Raw genomic sequence first — 27,670 nt, 5'->3', positions numbered from 1 at the left:
AACACTCTGCTAGAGTCCTGTCATGTAGAAGATGAACTTAAAACACTCTGCTAGAGTCCTGGCATGTAGAAGATGAACTTAAACACTCTGCTAGAGTCCTGGCATGTAGAAGATGAACTTAAAACACTCTGCTAGAGTCCTGTCATGTAGAAGATGAACTTAAAACACTCTGCTAGAGTCCTGTCATGTAGAAGATGAACTTAAAACACTCTGCTAGAGTCCTGTCATGTAGAAGATGAACTTAAAACACTCTGCTAGAGTCCTGGCATGTAGAAGATGAACTTAAACACTCTGTCATGGTGTTGCTATATTGAACGCAGCTAAATGCTACTACTTGGAGAACTCAGCCTCCCACAGCCATCTTGTGTCTGAGGGGGCTTCATCTGATCGTACAAATTTGGGGCGGCATAGCTCAGGGGTAGAGAAATCGTTATTAGAGCACGAAGGGTTCCCAGTTCGAATCCGGGCTCCCCCTGAGTTAATGTCGAAGAGTCCTTGAGCAAGACTCTGAACCCCTAATTGCTCCCGGTGAGCAGGTTGGTGCCTTGCATGGTTTCCTCCGCCACCGGTGTATGAATGTGTGCGTGAATGGGTGAATGTAATGCACAATCTCTGTAAAGCGCTTTGGATAAAAGCGCTATATAAATGCACCATTTACCATTTATCGTCTAAGTCTTCAGGGTCGCTGAAATAAAAGGCAGCTTTGCTGTCCGAAACATTTGGTACATTTCATTACATCCTTAAATAAAGGTTGTGGCATCGTGAGTTACGAGTTACGCTGCGAGCCTTTGTTGTTTTTAGGCCTGGTTGTGCATCACATCAACTCCTCTCCTCTCTTCTCAGTTGGTAGGATTTAAAACAACAGGTTCCACTGGGTTCCACTGGGGGACGGGGGGGGGGACGCAGGAACCTTTACTCTCTCCTGATGGAAGTCCCCGCCGTCGGGGGGCTCCATGTGTATTTTGAGTGCATTGTGAGTTTGTAGATCGGCTAATTGTCTTTTCTTTTTTTCCTTAAAGCCATCTCCCAGCAGGGTGGGCACAGCCAGAGGCTTTCGGGGGTCCTTGGCTTGGAAAAGGTTGGGAACCCCGGGTTCTTCTACTGCAACAACACCATCCACAGGACAGCGGAGGTTAGTGGTGACAGAGACCTCAGTACACGTGGGAAAGGGTTGGGGGCAAGGGAGTTGGCGACAATGACTATATTGGGAATGAAATTTAAAAAAAATAAAATAAAAAACGTCCAGACTCCAAGCCCTGCGGCTTTCAAGACAGAAGGTACATTGCTCTGGAATGGAACTAACAGGGTAGCAACGCTACCTAGCGCTTGTTGCTGCACATGCGAATCGCAGCCTGAAAGAAACGATTAAAACTTTAACAACAGCACCCCCAGCCGACCAACAGCAGGAACTACAGGAGCAAAGTGAAATACTTTCATGTCCCACCAGTATGTTTACTACGGTAACTTCCTGCTGTGTGTCTCACGAGGTTGGAGTGCTGGGGAACATGCACTTACTAGCAGGACCCTGCTTCACACGCAACACGCTTCCAAATGACAAAATAATTGTTGATAGATGTGGGGTTATGGATAGCTCCTTTTGGAACCACTCGCTCCGCGGCTATGCTGCTCCGAGATGTGGTTCCTGCTCACTGCATGCCCACATGAGGTTTCTCCTGGGTAGCTCACCAGGAACCGCTCTTACCGTCACTAAGCGTTGTATCCAAAAAGCAATGGTCCTGTACCCGTCTCTTGCATCTCTACTTTTTTAGCGGAGAGGGTAATCCGAGCATTGTGTTGAAACAATACTTTAAACACTCTTATTTTGTCAGCCAGCTCCATGTTTTCCCAGTGAAATGTTAAGCAGTCACGTGACTCACCATTAATCTGTGTTGCAGCCACCAAGCGGTCGGAGCGAGAAATGGCCACAGACTGACAAAACGAGCGCGTTTAAAATATTGTTTCAACAAATCGCTTGGATTACCCCCGCCGCAAAAAAAGTAGAGATGCAAGAGACGGGTATAGGACCATTGCTTTTTTGGATACACCGCTTAGTGACGGTAAGAGCGGTTGATAACCTGGTGAACTACCCTGGATATAGATATAGATATAGATCTAGATATAGATATAGATAGACTACCCTGGAGGAACCTCAGCCTCTGTGAGCAGGAACCACATCTCGGAGCGGCATAGCCGCGGAGCGAGTGGTTCCGAAAGGAGCTAGGTTATGGACAAACCTCTGGTTCCACAGAGAGAGAGAGAGAGAGAGATGTATGAAAGGAGGGCAGGACTAGGAACAGCGGGGGAAGAAGGCTGTGTGATTGGTCCCTCCGGCTGTCAGTCACAAGCTGCTGTCCTGTAGCAGCGGCTCGATGTCCTCCGTGTCGCTGGTGATGGTGACCATGGGGTTGGCGCTCTGGGCGTGGCCGGAGGCGGAGGCGGTGCTGGACTTGCGGGCGGAGCAGGTGGTCTTGATGTCGGCCGAGCGGTGGTGATCCGGGATGAAGCAGGCCACCAGGATGGCACACAGGACGCTGCAGGCTCCGAACAGGAAGGGAGGACCAGGAATCACTGACTTCTGGAGGGAGACGGGAGGCAGAAGTTCATTATGTTCAGTACTGCTATAGTGTTGATTTTGTCGACTAAAACTATGACGAAAAATGTTTGTCGACTGCGTTTTTTTCACTGACGAAAACTAAATAAAAACGAAATAAAAACTAAGCTGTGATGACTAAAACTAAGACTAAATATGTTGACAATTTCGTCAAAAAAATATAAACTAGACTAAAATGTTAGGGAGGGACTAGTGGAGAAGAGAGTCATTTTATGTTTGGTTGCTCTCAGGTGTTGCATGCTGAAAATAGCAGATCTACAAGCTCACAACTGCAACACGTTGTGAGCTTGTAGATCTGCCATTTTCAGCACGCAATCAAGTGTAAAATCAGTCATTACGATGCTATGAAGGCCTGCCAAAATACATTTTAGTTCACTAAATCAACTGTAGATTTAGTCAACTAAAATCTCATGATATTTAGTCGACTAAAATTAGACTAAAACTAAAACTTTTCAGGAGACTAAATTATGACTAAAACTAAAAGACATTTTATTCAAAAGACTGAGAATAAAACTAAATCAAAATTTGCTGTCAAAAACAATACTGAGTGTACCTCTGTGTTGTGTTGGGTTGGGTGGGTGTGTGGTGTGTACCTCTGTGTGTTGGGTGTGTGTGTGTGTGTGTGTGTGTGGTGTGTACCTCTGTGTGTTGGGTGTGTGTGTGTGTGTGTGTGTGTGTGTGTGTGTGTGTACCTCTGTGTGTTGGGTGTGTGTGTGTGTGTGTGTGTGTGTGTGTGTGTGTGTGTGTGTGTGTGTGTGTGTGTGTGTGTGTGTGTGTGTGTGTGTGTGTGGTGTGTACCTCTGTGTGTTGGGTGGGTGTGTGGTGTGTACCTCTGTGTGTTGGGTGTGTGTGTGTGTGTGGTGTGTACCTCTGTGTGTGGTGTTAGGTGTGTGTGTGTGTGTGTGTGTGTGTGTGTGTGTGTGTGTGTGTGTGTGTGTGTGTGTGTGTGTGTGTGTGTTAGTGTACCTCTGTGTGTTGGGTGGGTGTGTGTGTGTGTGTGTGTGTGTGTGTGTGTGGTGTGTACCTCTGTGTGTTGGGTGTGTGTGTGTGTGTGTGTGGTGTGTACCTCTGTGTGTTGGGTGTGTGTGTGTGTGTGTGTGTGTGTGTGTGTGTGTGTGTGTGTGTGTGTGTGTGTGTGTGTGTGTGTGTGTGTGTGTGTGTGTGTGGTGTGTACCTCTGTGTGTTGGGTGTGTGTGTAGTGTGTACCTCTGTGTTGTGTTGGGTGTGTGTGTGTGTGAGTGTGGTGTGTACCTCTGTGTGTTGTGTGTGTGTGTGTGTGTGTGTGTGTGTGTGTGTGTGTGTGTGTGTGTGTGTGTGTGTGTGTGTGTGTGTGTGTGGTGTGTACCTATGTGTGTTGGGTGTGTGTGTAGTGTGTACCTCTGTGTTGTGTTGGGTGTGTGTGTGTGTGTGTGTGGTGTGTACCTATGTGTGTTGGGTGTGTGTGTAGTGTGTACCTCTGTGTTGTGTTGGGTGTGTGTGTGTGTGTGTGTGTGTGTGTGTGTGTGTGTGTGTGTGTGTGTGTGTGTGTGTGTGTGTGTGTGTGTGTGTGTGGTGTGTACCTCTGTGTGTTGTGTGGGTGTGTGTGTGTGGTGTGTACCTCTGTGTGTTGCGTGGGTGTGTGTGTGTGTGTGTGTGTGTGTGTGTGTGTGGTGTGTACCTCTGTGTGTTGGTTGGGTGTGTGTGTGGTGTGTACCTCTGTGTGTTGTGTCGGTGTGACTGGCTGTTGGACAGGGTTCAACAGCGTGGGTTCGTTGAGTTCCACGTTGAACAGGAAGAAGATGAACCCGTAGAGCGCCGGGCCCAAGCCGTTACACAACCCTCTGATGCCAGTCACCATGCCCTGCACCACACCTGCACACACACAATCACATGCCTTTGTTATAGAACAGTGGTTCCCAATCTTTTTTGGCTGGAGTTGCCCCTTATACTGATTTCCGAAACAAAGTTCCCCCTTCCCCTGACTACTGCAAAATAGGGATGGGTATCGTCTGCGATACTTTTAATGGTATCGATCGCATGACGTCGATACTATCGGGTATCGGTTCACGTAAAAACGAACGATACCTCGTTTCGATACTCTGGAACGCACCCCTGGCCGGTCGCATCTGTAACAGTTGGGCTACTGAGAGTTTAATGACTGCTTTAGTAGGCTACACTCATTACTGTGGAAAATAGCCGACAATTCATGGGTTGCATTTGTAGTCCTACACCAGCCATTTGTAGTCCTACACCAGCCATTTTGAGGACCAACACAGGTGTTTTGATCAACGTAGAACATTAGTTCTGTGCCAATCAGACAAATTGAACACCTGGGTCCTCAATATGGCTGCTTTAGGACTACAAACGCAACCCATGAATAGCCTATAATGTTTATTATTATGATGATGATCCAATGTCTATACTCTCCGCTCCGCCACACTGTGTGATCATCATCATCACCTCTGCTCTACCGCAGCAGCCAGCGAGTCACCACTCTTTCCGTGTTGAAGTTAAACTTAAATAAAAAGTATCGAAAAAGGTATCGAAAAAGGTATCGTATCGATTCAAAGGTGAACGATACCCATCCCTACTGCAAAATGTACATCAACAGTCCAGTTCTAATCCCAATACCAGCAAGAGCCGCTGATACAAACGACCTACGGCCTGGTCGCGACTTAGGCCACGACTTGGAGGTCGTAGGTCCCGGTTCTGGAGGTTTTGCGCGATCTCGGTCGTAATTCAGCGACCTGGGAAGTCCGCGATCGAAACTCTACGCTTGCTAAGGGAAGGGACGCGAGTTTAGAAACTCTACGCTTGCTAAGGGAAGGAGCGCCGCGATCGAAACTCTACGCTTGCTAAGGGAAGGGACGCGAGTTTAGAAACTCTACGCTTGCTAAGGGAAGGAGCGCTCGTTTTCAACAGCGTCGGCAGGTTAGCTACTCAGTGTCGGCAGGTTAGGGTTAGGGTTAGGGTTAGGGTTAGGGTTAGGGTTAGGGTTAGGGTTAGAGTTGGGGTTAGGGTTAAGGTTAGGGTTAGAGTTAGAGTTGGGGTTAGGGTTAAGGATAGGTTTTGGTGCACCTCGCGCGGTCCAAGTGACTACAATGGAGCGCTTCCTACCTCCGGTTCAGCCAATCACAAGCTTCAAAAGGTTGAATAGCGCTGCTGCTCTAGAATATTCTGCAAAAAGACGGCCCGGGGACGACCGAGGTGGCGCAACCACGGCCGGGGGTCGCGAAACTAGACCGGCCGCGACCTAACAAGTATGTACCGCGAACTACGACCTCCAGAACCGGGACCTACGACCTCCAGGTCGTGGCCTAGGTCGCGACCAGGCCGTAGGTCGTTCGTATCAGCGGCTGTCTCTCCCCAATACGTTCAAAATAAAACAGCATAATAAGCAAATAAACATTGCATTCTATTCAATAACTGTTCTACTACTACTAGTCAAGTTATTGATGTAATTTGGTTTGGAAATGTACAGATGAGCAGGTTCACACAAACTCTGTCAATGTTTTATAACAGTAAAATATACATTCACATGTTCCCCTGCAGTACACCTGCGTACCCCTAGGGGTACAAGTACCCCCATTTGAGAGACACTGTTATACTGTGTAACACCACTAGAATGTTGAAAACGCACAATTAACCCATTTAGACCAGGAAAGCATTTTTTATATTTTTAGATCTCAGCTACCATAGAGCAGAAAACTGTTAGGGTTTAGAAGGCATTTGGTTGATGTCGGGCAGAACATTTCATCTCCATTTTTCTAACTTTTTAGTTTTTTGGTAAATCAGTGCCTTACTTGGTCAGACCACAGCATTACACAGAAATACCTAAAGTAGCAGATCCACCAGCTCCAAGCGCGGCACGAAGCCACACGTTGTGAGCTTGAACCCTGTAAAGCAGGGGTCTCCAACGTTTTCAGGCCAAGGACCCCTTAGCTGAGAGAGAGATGAAGCAGGGACCCCCAGATTGCATATAGTTTCATCGTTTGACAGCACAATCATCAGTGTATTTTGGATTCATGTCAATTTGTGTTTTCAGATATTTAACCACTTGAACCGTCAATACTTAATAAACTTGACTTTTCCCTCTGTACTTAGTCTGTTCTTTTCCCCCTCTACAACAAACCTCTTTGCCGATCTTTGCCGATCTTTGCCGATCTACATGCTCACAACGCCTCGCACTGCGAGGCGTTGTGAGCATGTAGATCTGCCATTTTTGGCTTAAGTTCTCAGAATATGGACACTAGGGTTCAAGTGGTTAATAAAAAAACAGAGAAAAAAAGGTTATATCACATAAAGATCTGGAGGACCCCCTGGAGTAACTCTGAGGACCCCCTAGGGGTCCTGGACCCCTGTCGAAGACCCCTGCTGTAAAGTAACAATTTTGGACAGGAGGTTTCGGGTCTAAATGGGTCAACAGAAACCTTCATGCAAAAAAAGCACAATGAATTGAAACTATTGAAGATTGTGATAGTTGACAGACAGACAGACAGACAGACAGACAGACAGACAGACAGACAGACAGACAGACAGACAGTACAGTACAGTACAGTACAGTAGTTACCCTGCTGTTCAGCGGAGGCGCATCGTGAAACCAGAGCAGAGACGGCCGGGAAGGTTATGGACGACATGGCTGCTACTGTTCCTGCTGCCCACATCATCCTAACACACACACACACACACACACACACACACACACGCACGCACGCACGCACGCACGCACGCACGCACGCGCACACACACACGCACACACGCACACACGCACACACGCACACACGCACACACACACACACACACACACACGTTATTTTCACATAGTCATTGTTCAACATTGATTGAGAATATCAATACATCATGTGTCGATACATGTACAACATACCGGTATATCTTTGGTGTCGGGTAGAAAACTGTTGGTGTCATTTTAGATCTTAGCTATACTAGGGCATTCACTAATAGTGATTTTTAGTATTAGAATTATTCAACCTCAAAGTATTCGAATAGTCGAATATTCGACAGGACTGGCCAAACTGTCAAATATTTAGTAAGCAAGAGGCGAACATTGTGAAAATTGCAGATCTACATGCTCACAACGCCTCGCAACGCGTAACCGAGTCACATTAAATGTAATACCTACAATTCCAAGTGCTTGTCAGGGTGGGGGTCCCCAGTTCAAATATGATTATTTTGGGGGTCACAGCCTAAAAAGGTTTGAGAACCCCTGGTATAGAGCATTAACACATTCATCCACCAGGGGCATTGACAACTCAAGAGAAAAAAAAGAAAAGCGAATATTCGACTTCGGTGAACAACGTCGAATTGTGACTTTGATATTCGGATATTCGAATATTTGGTGAATGCCCTAAGAAGCTATACTACCGTACTACATAGCAAAATATGTTTTTCAGAAAAAGGTATTTCCTTGCGGTCAGGCAGAAATAAAACCTCTTATCTCCATTTCCTAACTTTTTGTATTTTTTCGTAACGTAGTGCCCTCCCTACTTGAGCATCACACAAAAGTAGCAGATCCACAAGCTCGGAACGTGGCATGAAACGAGGGTTTTGAGCTTGTAGATCTGCTATTTATGCCATTTTTTGCCGTTGAAGATGCCTGGGGGAACCAACTGTCCCTCCAGAAAACTGTCAAATTAAATGGAACATTCCATGCATTTATGGAGTGCAACTTGGCTGTCCTACCAGCAGGTGGCACACATTCCCACATAGAGGAAATATTATTGTCATGTCCATTTATTTTACATTGCCCAGTTCTGCTAAAGCTTGTCTGTTTGATTTGACCATATCAGTGTAGGAGGTGTTATACCACATATTGCACTGAAATATCTGCTGAATATTCAATTATTTCAGATAAAAGTATACATAAACATATTAAAACACACACCTTATCAGTGGGTTTCTACTTTCTAGCAATGTAATGCAAATCACTGATGTATGTGGAAAAGAAAACATTTACCATTATTGAGATTATTAGAGTATAAGAGTATATTAGTCCAGTAGCCAGCCCATAGAGCCCCATTGTGAACCCGGACATTTTGAGTACCCTAAAGTTTTATGTTAGAAATGTTGAGTATGGGTCCCCAGCAGTTAGAAACTGCCGGATGCTAACTTGCATGTGTTGGGCAATTTTCATAATTAGCATAATTAGATTAGATTAGCATAATCACCTATAATAATGGAAAATATGTCAAAAACTGATTGGCCGATTTGAACAATATTGGAGTGGTTTTGGGGGTTATTGAGGATGCTGAATCCATTTCTGACATTTTCTAAATTCAAAACGGCCGTTTTAAACCGGAAATGGCCATATAACAACTTAAATTGGGATGATTTTGATACTTTTTTGTTGATTTTGATTATGAATTAAATTATAAATGTGGTTATTTATATGCTTATAGATTATCTGCATTTCAAAAGCAAAATATAGACAATCCACACAAATTATTAGAACAATGACTGCCACAAATAGTCACTTCATCATTTGGAAAATCAACAAAAAAGTATCAAAATCATCCCAATTTAAGTTGGTATATGGCCATTTCCGGTTTAAAACGGCCATTTTGAATTTAGAAAATGTCAGAAATGGATTCAGCATTCTCAATAACCTCCAAAACCACTCCAATATTGTTCAAATCGGCCAATCAGTTTTTGACATATTTTTCATTATTATAGGTGATTATGCTAATTAAAGCTAATTTTGCTAATTATGAAAATTGCCCAACATATGCAAGTTAGCATCCGGCAGTTTTTAACTGCTGGGGACCCTTACTCAACATTTCTAACATAAAACTTTAGGGTACTCAAAATGTCCGGGTTCACTTTCTGGCTACTAGACTATATTGTTATAATTCTGTTAACATTGTGTGCTTCTCCCTCTAAAGAACATATCCTTATTTTGAGCCTGGAGGAATCCTGATGGTTCAAAGCATGAATAAATGAAGTTAACTTGACATGGGTTAAACAAGCTTGTAGAAGATTGTCTATTCACTATTTTTGCACAATGTACAGTACAAGTACAGTAGTGACACAGCATAAGTATAAAATAGAGCTTAACTGGTTAACACCACAACAATGGAGGAAGTCAGCTTCTACAGGAAACGCTCCAGCGTTTTGACACAGTTCATGGTCAACAAACCGATGCCCCATGGCAGCCAGCCCTAGTAACTCAGTCTCCCCAGGGCCCAAGTCTTAACTATTTTATACTTTAGCTATTGAAAAATAGCAGATATAGATCTGCTATTTTTTTTAAAGTCGTGCAAATGTGTGCAAATCTTTGAATATATATACTTTTTAAGCGAACATTTCTAACTCAAATGTTGCTTCTGGGGGGTCCCTGGAACTAAATATTTTGAGATGGGCGGCCGTGGCCAAATACATATAATTTTGGGGGTCCTTCACATGAACATTTTTGAGCACCACTGACATAGAAACATAGGTTTTTCAAAAACTCTTAGAAGGATTTGAAATATTCAGAGCTTGTATATCTGCTATTTTTTAATAGTTAAAGCACAAAATGTGAGTGAATGCTTGTACCCAGGGGCAGGGCCCACACACACACACACACACACACACACACACACACACACACACACACACACACACACACACACACACACACACACACACACACACACACACACACACACACACACACACACACACACACACACACACTATACTGACCATGGTTCCGATCCAAAACCGTACCAGGCCAGCTGGAAGATCTGGAAGCCGAGACCCAGCATCACTGTTTTCTTATTGCCTATAGTTCTCATCAGAACACTGAAGAGCACCGTCTGAGAGAGAGAGAGAGAGAGAGAGAGAGAGAGAGAGAGAGAGAGAGAGAGAGAGAGAGAGAGAGAGAGAGAGACAGAGAGACAGAGAGACAGAGAGAGAGAGAGAGAAAGAGAAGAGGTTACTTAAAAGAATATTCACACATGACAATCTCCTAGAAATATAACCAGTAAGACTCCCTAATCGGGAGATAAGCGACTGTCATGTCGCTTACACAGACTTTAGAAGGCAGTTGTAGCCAATCAGGAGGGAATATGGGAAATGGGACACATCCATGTTGATGACATGACTGTAGAGATGCTGTGTGTACCACACGTGATTTTAGGGAACAATCTGTAGGAGCTGTGTTTTGCAAAAATCGCCCTGATGGTGGCGCTAGAAGAGGGCCACATGAGGGGTTGTGGTTTGGCAGCCAAGGAGTGTGTGTGCAAAGTTTGGCATGGATGGATCGGGGCAACGGTAGCAGAGATGAGTAGGGGAAAAGTGTGATGTGACGGACAGACTGGCTGACAGACCGACAGACTGAAAGACAGCCGGTGGAGGTTTTGATAGTAACTGCGACCTGACGGTCACAACTAACAGTGGTATAAGATCTGGATGGTTGGCATCTTAACACTTTCATGATTATATGTAAGTAGTAAGTAAGTATGTAAAGCTCTTTACATGAGATACTACGGTAGTTTGTACAGTATGTAAAGCTCTTTACATGAGATACTACGGTAGTTTCAAGAAGCCATTTACTGAGTTGGGTTGCACCACTGAAACTTAAGCAATGTTCATGATTACTAAACAAACATCTTTTTTTCCCGCTACATCTAATCGTACAGTAATCAGTAACAAACAGGAAGTAAAGGCAGCACTATGAGCTTCAACAGAGCTTTGTGCAACACCGTGACATGAGATTATATCTGTTTTTTAGGAAATCTAGTCTAAGCTTGCATTTACTCTTTTTACTTGTTATTCCAAACACTGATCATAAAATTGCACAGTGGAAACTAAAGCTCACACAAAAACTATTTTCATTTACTGTAATTCTACGTTACAGTCTGCTCCCTCCTTTCCAGCTGGCTGTGCAACATGACGTGCATACAGTGAGGGCAACTCAACTATTAGTGTAGTAGTTTTATTGAAAGCAAAGTTGTGAATTATTCTTTGTGGGCTACAATCTAGGCTTATTGTGGAACTGGATTATTATTGGTAATGGCTACATAGCTAACATTTCGTAGATAGCTAAGGTGAAACAGTGTAACGCACTCAGAGGGTCAGATAATATGAAAAGTCAAAACCATATTAAATAATGTTTGCATGTCAGCAAACAGAACAAAGCGAGTGTCCTCTGGGGAATGAACAGACGCTGTGTAAGGCAGCTGCACCAAGGGGATGCAAAGGAGAAGAAGTGACAACCCAAAAAATGTGGGGTTTCAAAAACCGTGATAGCAGGCTGATTAAGGTTATTTTATACGTTGCGTTGAAAGGGAGAAGAGCATGCACACTATAACTATGAATCTAGACATTTATTAGACAATGTTTTGATCCCAGCTGTCGAAATCTGCAACAGTTACACCTTCGTACGGTAGATGTAAATATTTAGTAACAACTAAACTGTATATAAGAACCAGCTTTTGAGGTTCTACTCGTTGTATTGTTGTTTGTTTTACTTGCATGTCAATTAGACTTAGTAAGCGCTTAAATGGCAGTTTAAAACGGGTTGGAACATTAATGCTCTTGTTGTTCAGTTCATATCAGTACCTGGGCTATGATAGACAGTTCATATCAGTACCTGGGCTATGATAGACAGTTCATATCAGTACCTGGGCTATGATAGACAGGATTCCCACCATGGCGATGAAGGCAGCGATAGCAGCAGGTGAGAACTCTATCACCTAGAAGAACATGTACAAAAAGAAACAGAATATGTACTGGAGACTGTTAACCCTGCAAGGCCCGAATTAATTTCTACCGGCCCAAAAAAATAAAAAAAAATCAGATGGTGTTGTAGGAGTCCTAATCACAGGAAAATGTAATGTTAAAAAATTAATAATGTTTTTGTAAGGTTTTATAGCCATAAATCATAAATCATAAATCATGCTCTAATTTGCATTTTGGGGATATTTTTCACAATATTAACATATGCACGTGTTCTAGACATTCTAATGATCGCCAAAAAATATATTACAGGCATTTTACTTCTGTTTTAGTGAGGAATAGCTTCAGTTAAAAAGTGAGATGTTGTTTGTCCAGACGCTGGAATTTCAACTTCTCTGGGAGGTGTGAATGTCAGTCTCTGTGGGGGGTATTTATATGCAAATATCGTGGCCAGTGGCATTGTAATACTAAACAATAGGATTTAATGGTGATGTTAATGTGAAAAAAGAACAGGAAAACTAATTATAACATTTTTTTAAAAATGATTTAAAAAACGTTGCCAAAAAGCAACGCTGGGCCTTGCAGGGTTAAAGGGCTAATACGACAAATATGCCTTAATACATTATAATTGTCCTCTATAACTACAATGTAAAATTGTAGTTAGCTATTTCTTCTAGAAATAGCTAATCTTTCACTCAATAGTGGAAATGCCCGTCGCAAGTTGATGATGTCATAAATGCCATGTGTGGTCTATCCCTATGGAATTTATGGCATGCATGTGCAAATAAAAACAAGCATTATACTTCCTATGGTTAATGTGAGCATCAAATCAATATTTCAAATGTTCGTCAACTTGTGACAGGCATTTCCCCTATTGAGTGAAAGATTAGCTATTTCTAGAAGAAATAAAATATTTAAGGTGTTTTTTAATTTTACATCGTAGCTATAGAGGACAATTATAATGTATTAAGGCATATTTGTCGTATTAGCCAGCGTCCCTTTAAATACGTTGTCAATATGAAGTGTAAAGTGTATGCCAGCGTTGCCTGTCTATTATACTGTAGCTCACCTGTCTCTGTCTATTATAGCTCACCTGTCTCAGGTATAAGAAGAAGCTGGAGTATTGTCCGGCCTCAGGGAGGTATGACAGGAACACTGTGACACAGATGAGCAGAACGGTGGTGTCTTTCCCCACGCGCCGCAGAGACTACACACACACACACACACACACACACACACACACACACACACACACACACACACACACACACACACACACACACACACACACACACACACACACACACACACAGAGACATTCTTACTTTTATCTCTCTCCCCACCCCAAGGCAAAGACAGGGGAAACACTGGGCTTACAGCGAAGGGTTCAGTTTAGGCCCTGAACTGACATTGGGGAAATGTTTGGTTCACAAACATTTAACTGTTTGGTTCCCAACGGGCCACGGACAAAGAGCTACGGCCTTCCATTTGTTTTTGTTCCGATGGAAGCCAGCGACATGAAGATAAGACGTTTGTAGCTGCTACAGAAGCTACAGAAGCTACAGAAGCTACAAGGAAGTTGAGCTGGTTTCAACTTCAGCTAAAAGATACAGATATTCGGTGTATCTTTGTATCTTTTACATCTGCCGGTGAGAATGAACGCAGCATGCAGGGACGTGCTGGGCCCCTGATTCAGCCCGGGAAAAAGAGTTGTAGAGGCCCTCATTGCGCGCTATAGAGAGATCTCTCTCTATATGCTACTAAAAGATTTGCCATTTCAGATCATGACAAGTGACAAGCCAGTGGGCCAATTACTGTTCATGAGTTATATTTCGTCGTTGTCGGGCGGAAACCTTGTATGTCCAAAACCGTTTGTTTTGTATTTATCATTTTAAAAATCATTTAAACTAGTGAAAACAGCCGATCTACGAGCACACAACGCCTCGCACCGTGCTTGTAGATCGGCTGTTTTCACTACTTTTGTGCAAATAGTACATTTTTTACTTTTGTGCAAACAGTTTAATTTTTTCCTAATGGTCGGCCTGGACCGGCCGGGAATGAACCGGCCGTTCGGGAGTTGTCCTGCTTTTCCCCAATGGCCAGCACGTCCCTGGGGCGGTTTAGGGGTCAAAGGGTCAGTTCAGGGGTCAAAGGGTCAGTTCAGGGGTCAAAGGGTCCTGTAAAACTCACAGCAAAAGGGTCGGCCTGCTCCCAGGAAGGCATCCCCCAGTTGGCCAGTCTCATCTTGTCTGGCAGCGACTCAGGGACCACGAAGAACACGAAGGCGATGTCCATCACAGAGATCACCGTGGCAACCAGCACCACCACGCTGTCGCCGTAGTTGGCTGACAGGTACGCCCCGATGGCGGGACTGGTCACCAGGCTGGCCGCGAAGGTAGCCGACACCTGGAAATAATGATGAGAAGAAAGATCGTTATTCACGTATCGTATGTCGATTTTCCTCGGCTCACCTGGAGAAACCGGTTCCCTTCCAGCAACTTACAAATACAATTCAGGCATTTAGCAGACGCTCTTATTAATCCAGGGTGATTTACAGTAAGCAAGGCAAACACAGGGTAATACATTAAAAACCCATTTAGAACGGGTACACATTATTGTGTATCATTATTTTGTGCTTTAACTATTGAAAAATAGCAGATATACAAGCTCACAGTGCCGCGCTGCAAAGCTTGTAGATCTGCTATTTTTTTTAAATCGTGAAAATTAGAATTTTGACCCGATTCTATAAGTGTCTTTTGAATCCTTCCAAGAATTTTTGAAAAACCCTATGTTTCTATGTCAGCAATCTGGCCAGCCATCGTCAAAGAAAAGGTCCTTTTCACTTAACTGGAGCTCAGTTGGTCTTTTCTTGAGAGACTACTATGTCAGTGGTTCTCAAACCTTTTCATGTGAAGGACCCCCAAAATGATATGTATTTGGCCACGGACCCCCCATCTCAAAATATATAGTTCCAGGGACCACCCAGAAGCAAAGCATTTTTGTTACAAATGTTCCCTTTAAAAATGCATATATTCAAAGATTTGCACACATTATCACGACTTTTTCAAAAATAGCAGATCAGCGCAGCACTTGGTGCCGCGCTGTGAGCTTGTAAATCTGCTATTTTTCAATAGCTAAAGCATTCAATAATTCTAGGCCTAAATGGGTTAAATGCATAGAAATAGTAATATAGGTTGACAGGTAATATAACAGAAGAGGTGAGTCAGTCTTCAGATTAGGGCGTTCAGATTGGGGGTGGAGTCTGCATTTCTAACAGCAACGGGGAGTTCCTTCCACAGTCTGGGACATGTGGAGCGTTGTCCCGGACGTTTTAGGGAATGTTATGTTATGTTTTATTTATTTGTCATGGACATCACAATCACATATTGGACGAACCAGATGCATTGATATAAGTGATTATAGCACATGTGCTAATTCTCATCACCTGTCCACAGGAGGCTTTTCTATTTTACAAAAATCAAATCTAACACCCAATCAAGTACAATAAACATTAATACTAATCTAAAACCCAATCAAGTACAAAAACAATAAAACTAATCTAAAACCCAGTCAGGTACAAACAGTTATAATATGTGCTTACTAATAGGAACTAACAACAACGAACCACAATCTGACCCATCAGCTTGTGGGACATACAACATCATAAATAACCATAATCAATCAATTCACACAGCAGGTAGATAACAGAAACTATTGATGTGAACACAGTTGATTTGATTTCAACCATAACTTGAGTCATCTGTAAAAGCAAGCTGTGAAAAGGTTCTGGGCTAAAGGCTAAACTAGGGATGTCCCGATACCACTTTTTTGCTGACCAAGTGCAAGTACGAGTTCTTAATTTGAGTACTTGCCGATACCGAATACCGATACTGTAAGTTAAGTTTCTGTACAAGTGCTTAAATAGTGTGTGGCGCTCCAAAATAAAATGCTTTAAATAATTATGTTGTCATGCCTAGAGTGAGAGAAGTTGAAAACACTGTTCATTAGTTGAACCAACAAACACAAAACTGTGTCTTAGGACGTTTGATATGTTGTTACCAACATATTTATGGAACAAAATGGTATCTGGCGCTGCCATGAGCAATACTGGACGAGTACGAGTACAGCAAAATAGGCTGGTATCGGGGCGAGTACTGATACTGCATCCCTAGGCTAAACCGGGCTTAAGTTTCCATAACATAACATAACATAACATTTCATGCATGAGTAATGTATATTATTATATAATGTATATTATTATATAATGTATATTATTATAGTGTGTTTACCAGTCCGTAGGCCGTGCTCCTCTCGTGCTCCCCATCTGTGATGTCAGCCACGTAGGCAAAGATGACCGAGAAGGTCACCGCGAAGACCCCTGATACAGCGATCAAAGCAAAATACCACCTACAACATGCACACGCACACACACACACACACACACACACACACACACACACACACACACACACACACACACACACACACACACACACACACACACACACACACACACACACACACAGAGACACAGGTTAAGTACATTATTTAAGATTTGAGGCTGCACTCACACTGGAACGCACTCCAACGCACTAAGTTCAGTCAAAGTTGTGTGTTCAGTCAAAGTCTGTTCCAAAAAAGAATACATTTCCCACAATGCTTTGCGGAAGTGGGCGGTTCTGCTTGAGGAGGAAGCAGATATGGTATTTGGCCATGTAGTTCTTTTAGAGGTGTCATCGGGTGAAGGCAGAGTAACTGCTGCGTTTTGGTGACAGGTAAAATGGATTTACAAGCTCACAGCGTGCCACCATGCGACACGTTGTGAGCTTGTAGATCTGCTATTTAAAAAAGTTACTTTTAACAAAGTATTTTTATGTTTCAGTATTGATACTTTTATTTAAGCAATGAATTTGAGTATTTTTTTCACCACTGTATAAAACTTACATTTTATTATGAATAGCACATTCAATCAATTGCATCTGTGTAGGCATCACTGTCACCATGTATGACATGTAAAGAAATATTTGTAATATTCATTGTTATTGTCGAATGTTTACTGTTACACACACTTAACTTTAATTAATTTATAATATTTTTCGTTCTGAAATGGAGGTTTCATGTCACTGCAGTGCAGACAGACTCTGCTGCTGTGGGGTTCAAACTACAAGTGAACACAGCTGTGTGGGATTGCATCATGGCCTTTCTCTCCTATTGGTTGGCAGTTGAACCCTGCCCTTCTGTCTCATCAAGTGCAGCTTGTCTGCCCTCTACTTCTTGCCTACAACTCTCTGTGCTTGTGCTTAAGCAAGTTGGGTGGTGTTGATGCATGCAACAGAACACCACAGGACTCTCACTAGACTTCAAACCATGTGACTTCCATCCGCAATGCATTGTGCTGTCTCTGCCCCCCCGCCTCCCGCACACAACTCTCACTCAACTTTGTGCTTAAATGTCTGTAGCCAGCCTGAGAGGTCACTACAAGCACAAGCGGTGTTCATTTTTCACTGCTTCTTTATTGTGGGCTCGCCTGGAAGGCGAGCACACGTATGTTATCTTCATTATTTATTTATTTGTTTATTTATAGCTATATGTGTATCTCCTCAAAACTTTGGCGCGATTCATCTCCTAAACGCTTACACCTTTCAACACCATTCAAATTTTTATGTGTTCAGCTTACTGAGGACACGTGTGCTTGTATTTTTCTTTTTGAAATGTTTTGTAGTATAATTATAAAAAAATAAAAATGTTTAACTTTAAGCACCCAATGCATTTCCAATGGGTTAGTGAGTGGGGAGAGAGTGTAGACAGAGGAAAGGGACCCATGTTTATGTTAAGGCGCTGTGGCTGTAATGTTCACACTTCAGATATGCTATTTATATCAATGCGTTCACACAGGTCTGCTCTCTGATTTGATCCACATATCTAAGCTGTGTGATGTATATATTCTGAGTTAAAACTATAAGTGTCTATAAATGTCCCTCTCCACTCTAATGATTGACACAGCTGTGATTAAAGGCCTGTCTGTCATTGGCTGTTCTGTGGTGCTGTAGCCTTACATAAGTCGACCTGCAGTGACTTCCGCATTCTGGCTTTGGGATAGCTGCAGCCCCAACGTCACAATGCAAAAGTCTTGGCAGAATGCGTCTTAATGTAAGGCTAGTGGTGCTGCAAAGTAACCAAGTACATTTACTCAAGTATATACAAGTACTTGTACCTACAGTACAATTTTTAGGTACTTTTACTCTCATTTCCATTTTTGTTACTTATACTCTACTATAAATACAACATTTGACAGCTTCAGTTACTTGTTATTTTGCAGATTTTATTATTAATTATAATAATAATTATTAACACGCACGCACACACACACACACACACACACACACACACACACACACACACACACACACACACACACACACAAACAACTGTTACTGTGTTACTGTGGAGACGTTTGCTTGTATTTGTCTTTGACACATGTTTTGTAGTGTTTTAGAAATTTAACTTAAAAAGAATAAGGTTCCCGGGCGATGGGATTTACAGTATATATCCTAGAACCCGCAGGGACACTCTGTGTGGTTGTTGTTGGTTGTCAGGGAGATATCACAACCAATGCATTTCCAAATCAGACGATCAACCGAAGTGGACCCACCTGGCAAAACCACACCCCAAACACTTTAAAAGCCATGAATTGCAGCCTGTCTGCATTTGGATCCTAGTATATCCCATATGCATTTGGATCAGCATGTCCCGTACTTATACCAACTTTTACTTTACACTTTTGTTACTTATACTCCACTGCAATTGCATTTGGCAGCTTTAGTTACTTGTTACTTTGCAGATTGTATTATTAATACATAACATACGGTAGATGAATCACTTAATACTTTGTCTAATTGTAAGAAGCTGATCTACAATGTGACATTGCGACATGTTGTGATCTTGTAGATCTGCTGTTTTTAAAAAGCTTGTCAATATTAGGACCATCTGCGTACTATTACTTTGATGTGGTTTGCTGGTTTGCAAAGTGTGGTTCAGGCACCCCTGAGGACACACACACACACAGGTCCCCCCTCTTTCTTCCCAGGCTTTAAACAGCCATAACTTCAGTTCCCAACATGCTACTGGTCTCAAACTTCTGTTGTTTGTTTACCCGTCCACATTATATTTTAATTTTATTTTGATTTAATTGTCCATACTGTTAAAGGACCAGGTCACCTCTGGGACAACCAGATCTTATTTTATTGTTGTGTGGGACACGATCAACACAATCCTGAGTAATTTCTTGTGTTCAATCTGTGTTTTTAGATATTTTAGTATTTCAGCATGCTACAACTGGTCATATGATGCTTTGTAGCATGATATTGCATCATCTCATGCATCATATGATGCAAAATGCATCATATGACCAGTTGTAGCATACTGAAATACTAAAATATCTAAAAACACAGATTGAACACAAAAAATAACTCAACATTGTGTTGATCGTGTCCCACACAACAATAAAATAAGATCTGGTTGTCCCAAAGGTGACCTGGTCCTTTAAGTTCATGTAATAACACTGCTTGTCTACATTGTATTTGCATTACCATTTTACGTCAGTAAAATGAAAGAGAGCATTGCCTGGGAACTTGATACTTTTACTATTATTGTTTTGGGTTGGAAGCGAGCCCACACTGTTTCGAAGGAACAGTATTTCTAGTTGTTACGAAATCCCATGAAAAACTACAACGCACTTCCCCAACTAAAAAGCATGTTCCATCTTACAGTAGCTAACAATGCAATGATATCTGAGCCATAAAGCAATCTGCAGCCTTTTACGATATGTGATATCTGTAAATATCGAATCGCTATCTGGGTAATTTATATGGTGGTGTTGTATTGTTATAAAGCCAGTAGCAATATGCAGTAGCATATCCTTTTGAGATGTCATAGAATGCCATGGTTTACTGTTAACCCATTCAGAACGGGTACGCCGTATTGTGTATTATTATTTTATGCTTTAGCTATTGAAAAATAGCAGATCTACAAGCTCGCAGAGCGGCACTCGGTGCCTTTTGAATCCTTCTAAGGTTTTTTGGAAAAACCTATGTTCCTATGTCAGCAATCTGGCCATGCAGCCATCGTCAAAGAAAAGGTCCTTCGCCACATTTTTGACCATTCTTAGCTTCACCAAACATCGTATCCAAAAAGTAAAGGTCCTATTAATACCCGTCTCTAAGACGGGAGTAATCCAAGCGATGTGTTGAAACAATACTTTTAACCCATTCAGAACGGGTACACATTATTGTGTATCATTATTTTATGCTTTAACTATTGAAAAATAGCAGATATACAAGCTCACAGCGCGGCACTCTGTAGATCTGCTATTTTTGAAAAATCGTGAAAATTCGAATTTTTACCCGATTCTATAAGTGTCTTTTGAATCCTTCTAAGATTTTTTGAAAAACTGATGTTTCTATGTCAGCAATCTGGCCAGCCATCGTCAAAGAAAAGGTCCTTTTCACTTAACTGGAGCTCAGTTAGTCTGTTCTTGTCAGTGGTTCTCAAACCTTTTCATGTGAAGGACCCCCAAAATGATATTTATTTGGCCACGGACCCCCATCTCGAAGTATTTAGTTCCAGGGACCCCCCAGAAGCAAAATTTGAGTTACAAACGTTCGCTTTGAAAATACATATATTCAAAGATTTGCACACATTTTCACGACTTTTCCCAAAAATAGCAGATCTACAAGCTTGTATATCTGCTATTTTTCAATAGTTAAAGCATTCAATAATTCTAGGCCTGAATATTAACAGGCAACTTATAATCTGTTACAAGTCACAGAGCCAAATGCTGCTTTGTTGGTCATAATTCATCACAATGAACACAGGCATTGCACTTTTCCAGGAACAGCTTTATGAAGTGACAGTGATTCGCAATTTTAATTTCATGAAGACACGAACACAAAGAAGGCTTAATGGACACTACTGTATTGATGACTTCAAAAAGTACAATCACAGTTTTTCTTCACAAAGTCGTTCCAGTAAAAAGTACCAGTGCCAGTTTTAATCACTATGAACTCTGCTGTTCAGAACAACACTGTGTTTTAATCACTATGAACTCTGCTGTTCAGAACAACACTGAGCCTGTTATTTGTCTAAACAGTTTTTGAACAACCCTGTCAGTCACTCCTAAAGGAAGCAGACAGGTTTTTGTCAAGCTTAGCAGTCTCTTGTCCCTTTCTTTTTCTTGTGACTCCAAACATTTCCACTACAGTCTGCTTGGTGCCTGTTCAAGTGATAGTAGGTGTGTAAATACTACTGTATATCAGTGTTGATTTCGTCGACTAAAACTATGACGAAAAATGTTCGTCGACTAGGCCCAGAATCTGGTGTGACGCCCCTGGCTGTATAACTGTTTTCTGTGTCAATCCTTTGTTCAATAACTGCTGAGTAACACCGTGACAACTGAATTCACCCTGCAGGATCAATAAAGGTCTATCGGTCCAGATCTATCATCTTATGACTTGTGGTTGCGAGCCGTTTTCTCATTGGCTAGATGGAACACTGTAAGTTTTGTTAATATTGACCTTAAGAAACAAATAATAAGATCCCAAAGTTGTTTGTAAACTACAGTGTAGTATGAGAGAAAAGAAACAGCTCCCGAGACCTGTGGGATGTTTGCTAAAATAGTTATTTATAGTTATTTATTTATCAGATCTAGGTTCTATGGTCAAAACTATGAGAAATGGATGGGTTTCAAAACATTCCCATTTCATCTATTGTGGGACCTCCCAGATCAGTTATTCTTAATATTAGAATTTGTATGTTTTAAAACATTCCGAGTTGATTTCTTACGATAACCCCTGTTCCTGTCTCAGTACTCAGTACAATCCTCGCTCTGCTCCTGTTCCAGAATGATGTCAAATTAGATCATAATTGAAGCACAACAGTTTTAATAGCTGGGCTCTGAAAACAAAAATGTAATAGTAGCAGGCTTTTCCCTGCATGGCCTGGGTATTGTAGATCAGCTTAAACACAGGCCTCATTCCTGCACATGTATTAACCCATTTAGGCCAAGAATTATTGAATGCTTTAACCAGTGAAAAATAGCAGATATACAAGCTCACAGCGCGGCACCGAGTGCCGCGCTGCGAGCTTGTAGATCTGCTATTTTTGAAAAAGTTGTGAAAATGTGTGCAAATCTTTGAATATATGTATTTTCAAAGCGAACATTTTTAACTCAAATTTTGCTTCTGGGGGGGGGGGGGGGGGGGGGGGGCCTGGAAGTAAATATTTTGAGATGCGGGTCCGTGGCCAAATAAATATCATTTTGGGGGTCCTTCACATGAAAAGGTTTGAGAACCACTGACATAGTAGTCTCTCAAGAACAGACTAACTGAGCTCCAGTTAAGTGAAAAGGACCTTTTCTTTGACGATGGCTGGCCAGATTGCTGACATAGAAACATAGGTTTTTAAAAAAAAATCTCAGAAGGATTCAAAAGACACTTATAGAATCGGGTAAAAATTCAAATTTTCACGATTTTTCAAAAATAGCAGATCTGCTGTTTTTCAATGGTTAAAGCTTAAAATAATGATACATAATAATGTGTACCTGTTCTAAATGTTAACTGACCCACACGTCGATAGGAAGACAAGGCTATCGATACGTATTGTGGACTAGGACTGGACTGACTGCTTTACCAACTGCCTGCTGCTTTACTGACTGATTGGTTTACTGCTACACTGGATAAGCCTGCTCCCTGAAGGCTGATCTTTGCCCCTCAGCCTCTCATATGAGCAGCATGTGACCGAACAGCACACAGCATTATGTTGGCACAGCACCGTTCACCAGCACAGCTTCAGCACACAATCACCCAATCATCTTGCACGGAACCATTTAAATCCATTCAAACTGGGGACAATTTAAATTTGATTTGGGTTCCCACACATGTTTACCAATTAATTTCCAAAACTTTTCCAAAACTTTTCCATTTAAAGCTATACTGTGTAAGTTGCTAAACTAGTGGTCAGTAGCGGTATTGCTTTTTTCGTCCGTTTTTCGCCCGGAGTCGTCGGGGACCACCGCCGCGGACCACCGGAGCGGCGCCGCAAACCACCGCGACCGATACAAATCCGTGGAGGTGTAGAACGCATGGTAGAACGTAATTTTCTGGCCAGGATTTAAGAATCCTTCACCATGGTAAACACTGTAGCTGAGCGAGGCTACTTCCTGAAGACACGGCAGATAAGCTGTGATTGGCCGGTAGTGTATCATGTGTGTATGATTCGCGATGTGATTGGCCAACGTATACACAACGTATACAGATGACGCAGATGACGTTATTTTTCCGCGAAAACCGGACACCGGCCAGGATCATAGAAAACATATAAAGAGAAGGCTTTAGAAGCTGAAAATAACGGAGTGGGTGTTCTAAAACTTTAGCGTTTTAACAGTTAGGACAATTTTAAGATTTGTTTTATAAAAAAAGTTACATGGTATAACTTTAACTCAATTTCCAGGACTATATAACAATAATTCAGCTCAATAACAGGTCGCTTACTCCTAGGTATGTGCAATATGCCCAACGACAGGTAGTGTATGCCAGTGGTTCTCAACCTTTTCAGGCCGTGACCCCCGAAATAATCATGTTTTAACTGGGGACCCTCACAGTTGAGGCGTTGTGAGCATGTAGATCGGCTATTTTCAAAATTTCTGCCTCTAATATTTGACAATTTGGCCAATGTTTAATTTGTAATTTCAAAGGTTTTAACAAAATCAATAACCAAAGACAATGCATAGCTATTTTTTTCCAGGACCTTCCAGGATCTAATTTCAAAATATTTCCAGGAATTTCATGACCGTGGGAACCCTGGATTTAATAAAACATTTAGCGCAATGCAAACAGTAGAGGGCACGTAAGAAAAGACAAGAAAATACAGGATCTTTGAATTGATTTAAAAACAAAGTATTTTGCTCCTGTATTGATAAGAGAAAATACCTGATTTGTGTAATAATAAAAATAAAAAAATAAAATGTTTGTTCATTTGTCTGGAAAATACTCAGTGTGTTCCGGCTGGCATCACATTGTTTTTGTTCCCCACATAATAACTATCAATTAGTTCCATCCCGCTAGTCAGAATAAAAGATGGACCAAACGATTATTATACCAAAAGAAACGAAACACCAAACTAAACACGTTTTTATTGACTGCTTTAACCAGTGAAAAATAGCAGATATACAAGCTCACAGCGCGGCTGCGAGCCTGTAGATCTGCTATTTTTGAAAGATGGTGAAAATGTATGCAAGAAACTTATGTTTCTATGTCAGTGGTTCTCAAACCTTCTCATGTCAAGGACCCCCAAGATGATACTGTATGTATTTGGCCACGGACCCCCATCTCAAAATATTTAGTTCCATGGACGCCCCAGAAACTCCCCCCCCCCCCCCCCCCCCCCTTGTGACGCCCCTGCCTACACACACACACACACACACACACACACACACACACACACACACACAGAGGTCTCACCAGGGGCTGAGTCTCATCAGAGGGATGGGAGCGCACGTGAAGAAGACTGTTATGAGGAGGAAGGACTTCCTGCCCCACACGTCTGACATCGCACCAATCAGAGGAGCCGACAGGAATGACAGCAGACCCTACACACACACACGCACGCACACGCACACACACACACACACACACACACACACACACACACACACACACACAAAGTGTAAAAAACTGCAGGGAAAAACCTCATACCGTAAATTATTCTGAATGAAGAATTATCATTCATTATATTAGACCTCATGTTCAACTTTATCAACAATAAACGAACACAGTTCAAAGAATAGGATTTCATCAATCACCTTGTAAGGGTTGGGTCAGGCAGGCACACGGTTACGAAACTATACAGCTCCAAGATGAGGTTCGCCACATTTTTGACCATTCTTACCATCACCAAACATTGTATAAAAAAGTAAAGGTCCTATTAATACCCATCTCTCAGACGGGGGAAATCCAAGCAATGTGTTGAAACAATACTTTTAAATCGCTCGTTTTGTCAGCCAGTGTAAGAGTGTACAGTATGTGTAACCAGCAAACTTCCTATCCCAGACAAATACATTTTACAGGTATGCTACTCGGCCCAGAGCTGAATTCTACTGGATAGAAAGACGCCACAAAATCTATATTAACGCCAAAGGCACGGGCTTGGTATGATATGAATATCCAGTTAGGTTTCACTTCTGTGTTGGGCTCAGTTAGCTTTTAAAAAATGCAAAGCTTGGATCTGAAACCACAGCTGATAAACACACCGATGACAAACTGTATGTAAACTCTGTTCAGCCTTTTGTCCGTCTGCGCGCTGCATTCAAGTAGGTCAGTTTGTTGTGCAACACGCAGCGCACCTCAATTATGCTGTTGGTGCGACCAAGGCTGGTGTGATGCGCACTGCAATGTGACATCTATAAATATGACATCATGCCACGGTTAGCTGCGGATAACACACAGCATTCCTAAGTGTGCACGTTTACAAACAATACCTAAATGCCCTTCCCTACACCTTGGTGATTCACAGTGTAGCTGTGGCTCTGTAGCCTTTTCCCACACATAGATCAGACCGACAACATTAAGTCCTCAAGTGACAAGAGATCTGTTGTATGGTACGTGCTTTAGGTCACATACAAGTAATAGAAGAACCAGTAAGACTCCCTAATCGAGAGATAAGCCACCGTCACGTCGCTTACACACACTTTAGAAGGCAATCGTAGCCAATCAGGAGGGAATATGGGAAATGGGACAGATCCATGTTGATGACATGACTTTAGAGTTACTGTTTTTAAGTATTGCATGATTTTGGGCCTAAATCTGTAGGAGCAGTGTCCAAAGATGTGTTTTGCAAATATCTGCCTGATGGTGGCGCTAGAAGAGGACCATGTGAGAAATGAGGGCTGGAGGTTAGGATTTGCCATCCAAGGAGTGTGTGTGCAAAGTTTGGCATGGATAGGGGCAACAGTGGCAGAGTTATGGGCAAAAGTGTGATGTGACGTGACGTGTTGTGACGTACAGACAGACGGAGTGACAGACAGCCGGTGGAGCTTTTCATAGTAACTTGCGATGTGACGGTCTCATGTTAACTCATACAGTGCCATCCGGCCACAAGGGGTGCTAGAGTGCCAGAAATTTCTCCATTGACCTTCTTTATAGCTTTCGTCGACCCTCTCCCAACTGGCCTGTGTTTTCACTCCGGTCAATCCTATGGGTGTCCAGAGGAGGAAGCTAGCTGACACGTAGCCAAAATGCTAACCCATTTAGAAGCCCGATCTAAAGCTATTTCAGCCGCAAAAAACTTTCTCTTTGGGTCTGGGGACACAATCCGGAGAAAATCCTGTCTAAAGATGTGATTTATTATTGGAGTGGGCGGCACGATTCGGCCGTTAGAGCGAATACGGCCCGTGGATGGCCGAGTCTAAGTCCCGGCCAAGGATGGACGTCTAGACCGGGGCTTCGTTGAGGCCTCCGATAAAATAATTCATTTTATTAAATATCCCGGACATGTTCGGGATAGGCACCCTGGAATACGTCGCGCCGCCTACAATGAACATTTGGTGAACATTGGGGGGGTCTAAACTTTATTTTAAACCATTTTCAATGGAATAAATCGTCGGAGCATCTAGCGTCTCTCGTTGGTGAGCGCTGGGCGAGCCGGGACCACCCACGTTGCTCCAAGCAGCTCGGGGTAAGTAAAATAGCGAATAAAAAATTGTTTTTGATCCCGAATATCCCGAACTAGTTCGGGATAGGCACTAAAAGGGTTAAGAGATTTTATACCAAAGTTCTCATGTTAAGAGATTTTGATAGTACTGTAGGTGCCCCACAATTCTTCATGATGATGCGATTGAAACACCAGTAAGACTCCCCAAATCGACTGTCAGGTCGCACACACAAACTTTAGAAGGCAATCGTAGCCAATCAGGAGGGGATATGGGAAATGGAACAGAGTCATGTTGATGACATGACTTTAGAGATACTGTGTCGGCCTGATGGTGGCGCCGGTGGAGCTTTTCATATTAATTGCGACCTAACGGTCGCAATTAACAAAGGTGTCAACCAATTTACAATTTAGGCATTTAGCAGACACACTTATCCAGAGCAACAAAAGTACAAGATCAGAGTGAAATCAGTACAACAAGCAACAGTTGTTGTTCCTCACCTTCACTCCTTGAACCAATCCATTCATCAGGAAGGTGTGATGGGGGAAGGTCTCATGGAGGACCTGGAGAGGAGAGGAGAGGAGAGGAGAGGAGAGGAGAGGAGAGGAGAGGGGAGGGGAGGAGAGGAGAGGAGAGGAGAGGAGAGAGAAGAGATTGAATTCCCATGTTTCATGGATGTTTACATAAGTGGTGTAACGAAT

At 42.4% G+C, this 27,670-nt stretch overlaps 1 protein-coding gene across 1 annotated transcript; it reads right to left on the bottom strand.

Annotated features, from left to right (window-relative positions):
- Positions 1–173: 173 nt before the first annotated feature.
- LOC308295985 (hippocampus abundant transcript 1 protein-like) lies at positions 174–27,526 on the bottom strand. Its single transcript, XM_080739090.1, has 10 exons — positions 27,470–27,526; positions 24,784–24,911; positions 16,558–16,675; positions 14,459–14,674; positions 13,362–13,475; positions 12,214–12,285; positions 10,292–10,404; positions 7,161–7,258; positions 4,305–4,462; positions 174–2,575 (listed from the first exon to the last, which is right to left on the bottom strand). Exons 1-10 carry the CDS (start codon positions 27,494–27,496, stop codon positions 2,339–2,341), a joined length of 1,281 nt encoding a protein of 426 aa, XP_080595216.1. The 5' UTR covers positions 27,497–27,526; the 3' UTR covers positions 174–2,338.
- Positions 27,527–27,670: the final 144 nt, after the last annotated feature.

Source organism: Nannobrachium achirus (genome assembly GCF_963921795.1).
Source record: "Nannobrachium achirus genome assembly, chromosome: 12".
Lineage (NCBI taxonomy): Eukaryota > Metazoa > Chordata > Actinopteri > Myctophiformes > Myctophidae > Nannobrachium > Nannobrachium achirus.
This window is presented reverse-complemented; position numbering and strand designations above follow the sequence as displayed.

Bases quoted from the DNA above. Each gene is read 5' to 3' on its own strand.
- LOC308295985 (XM_080739090.1), bottom strand. From the start codon at position 27,496: ATGAATGGATTGGTTCAAGGAGTGAAG. The intron at 13,476-14,458 runs GTGAGTTTTACA...GTGTGTGTGTAG, and splicing joins AGCAGGCCGACCCTTTTGCT to TCTCTGCGGCGCGTGGGGAA. The intron at 12,286-13,361 runs GTGAGCTATAAT...ATGTTCTTCTAG, and splicing joins TCTTCTTATACCTGAGACAG to GTGATAGAGTTCTCACCTGC.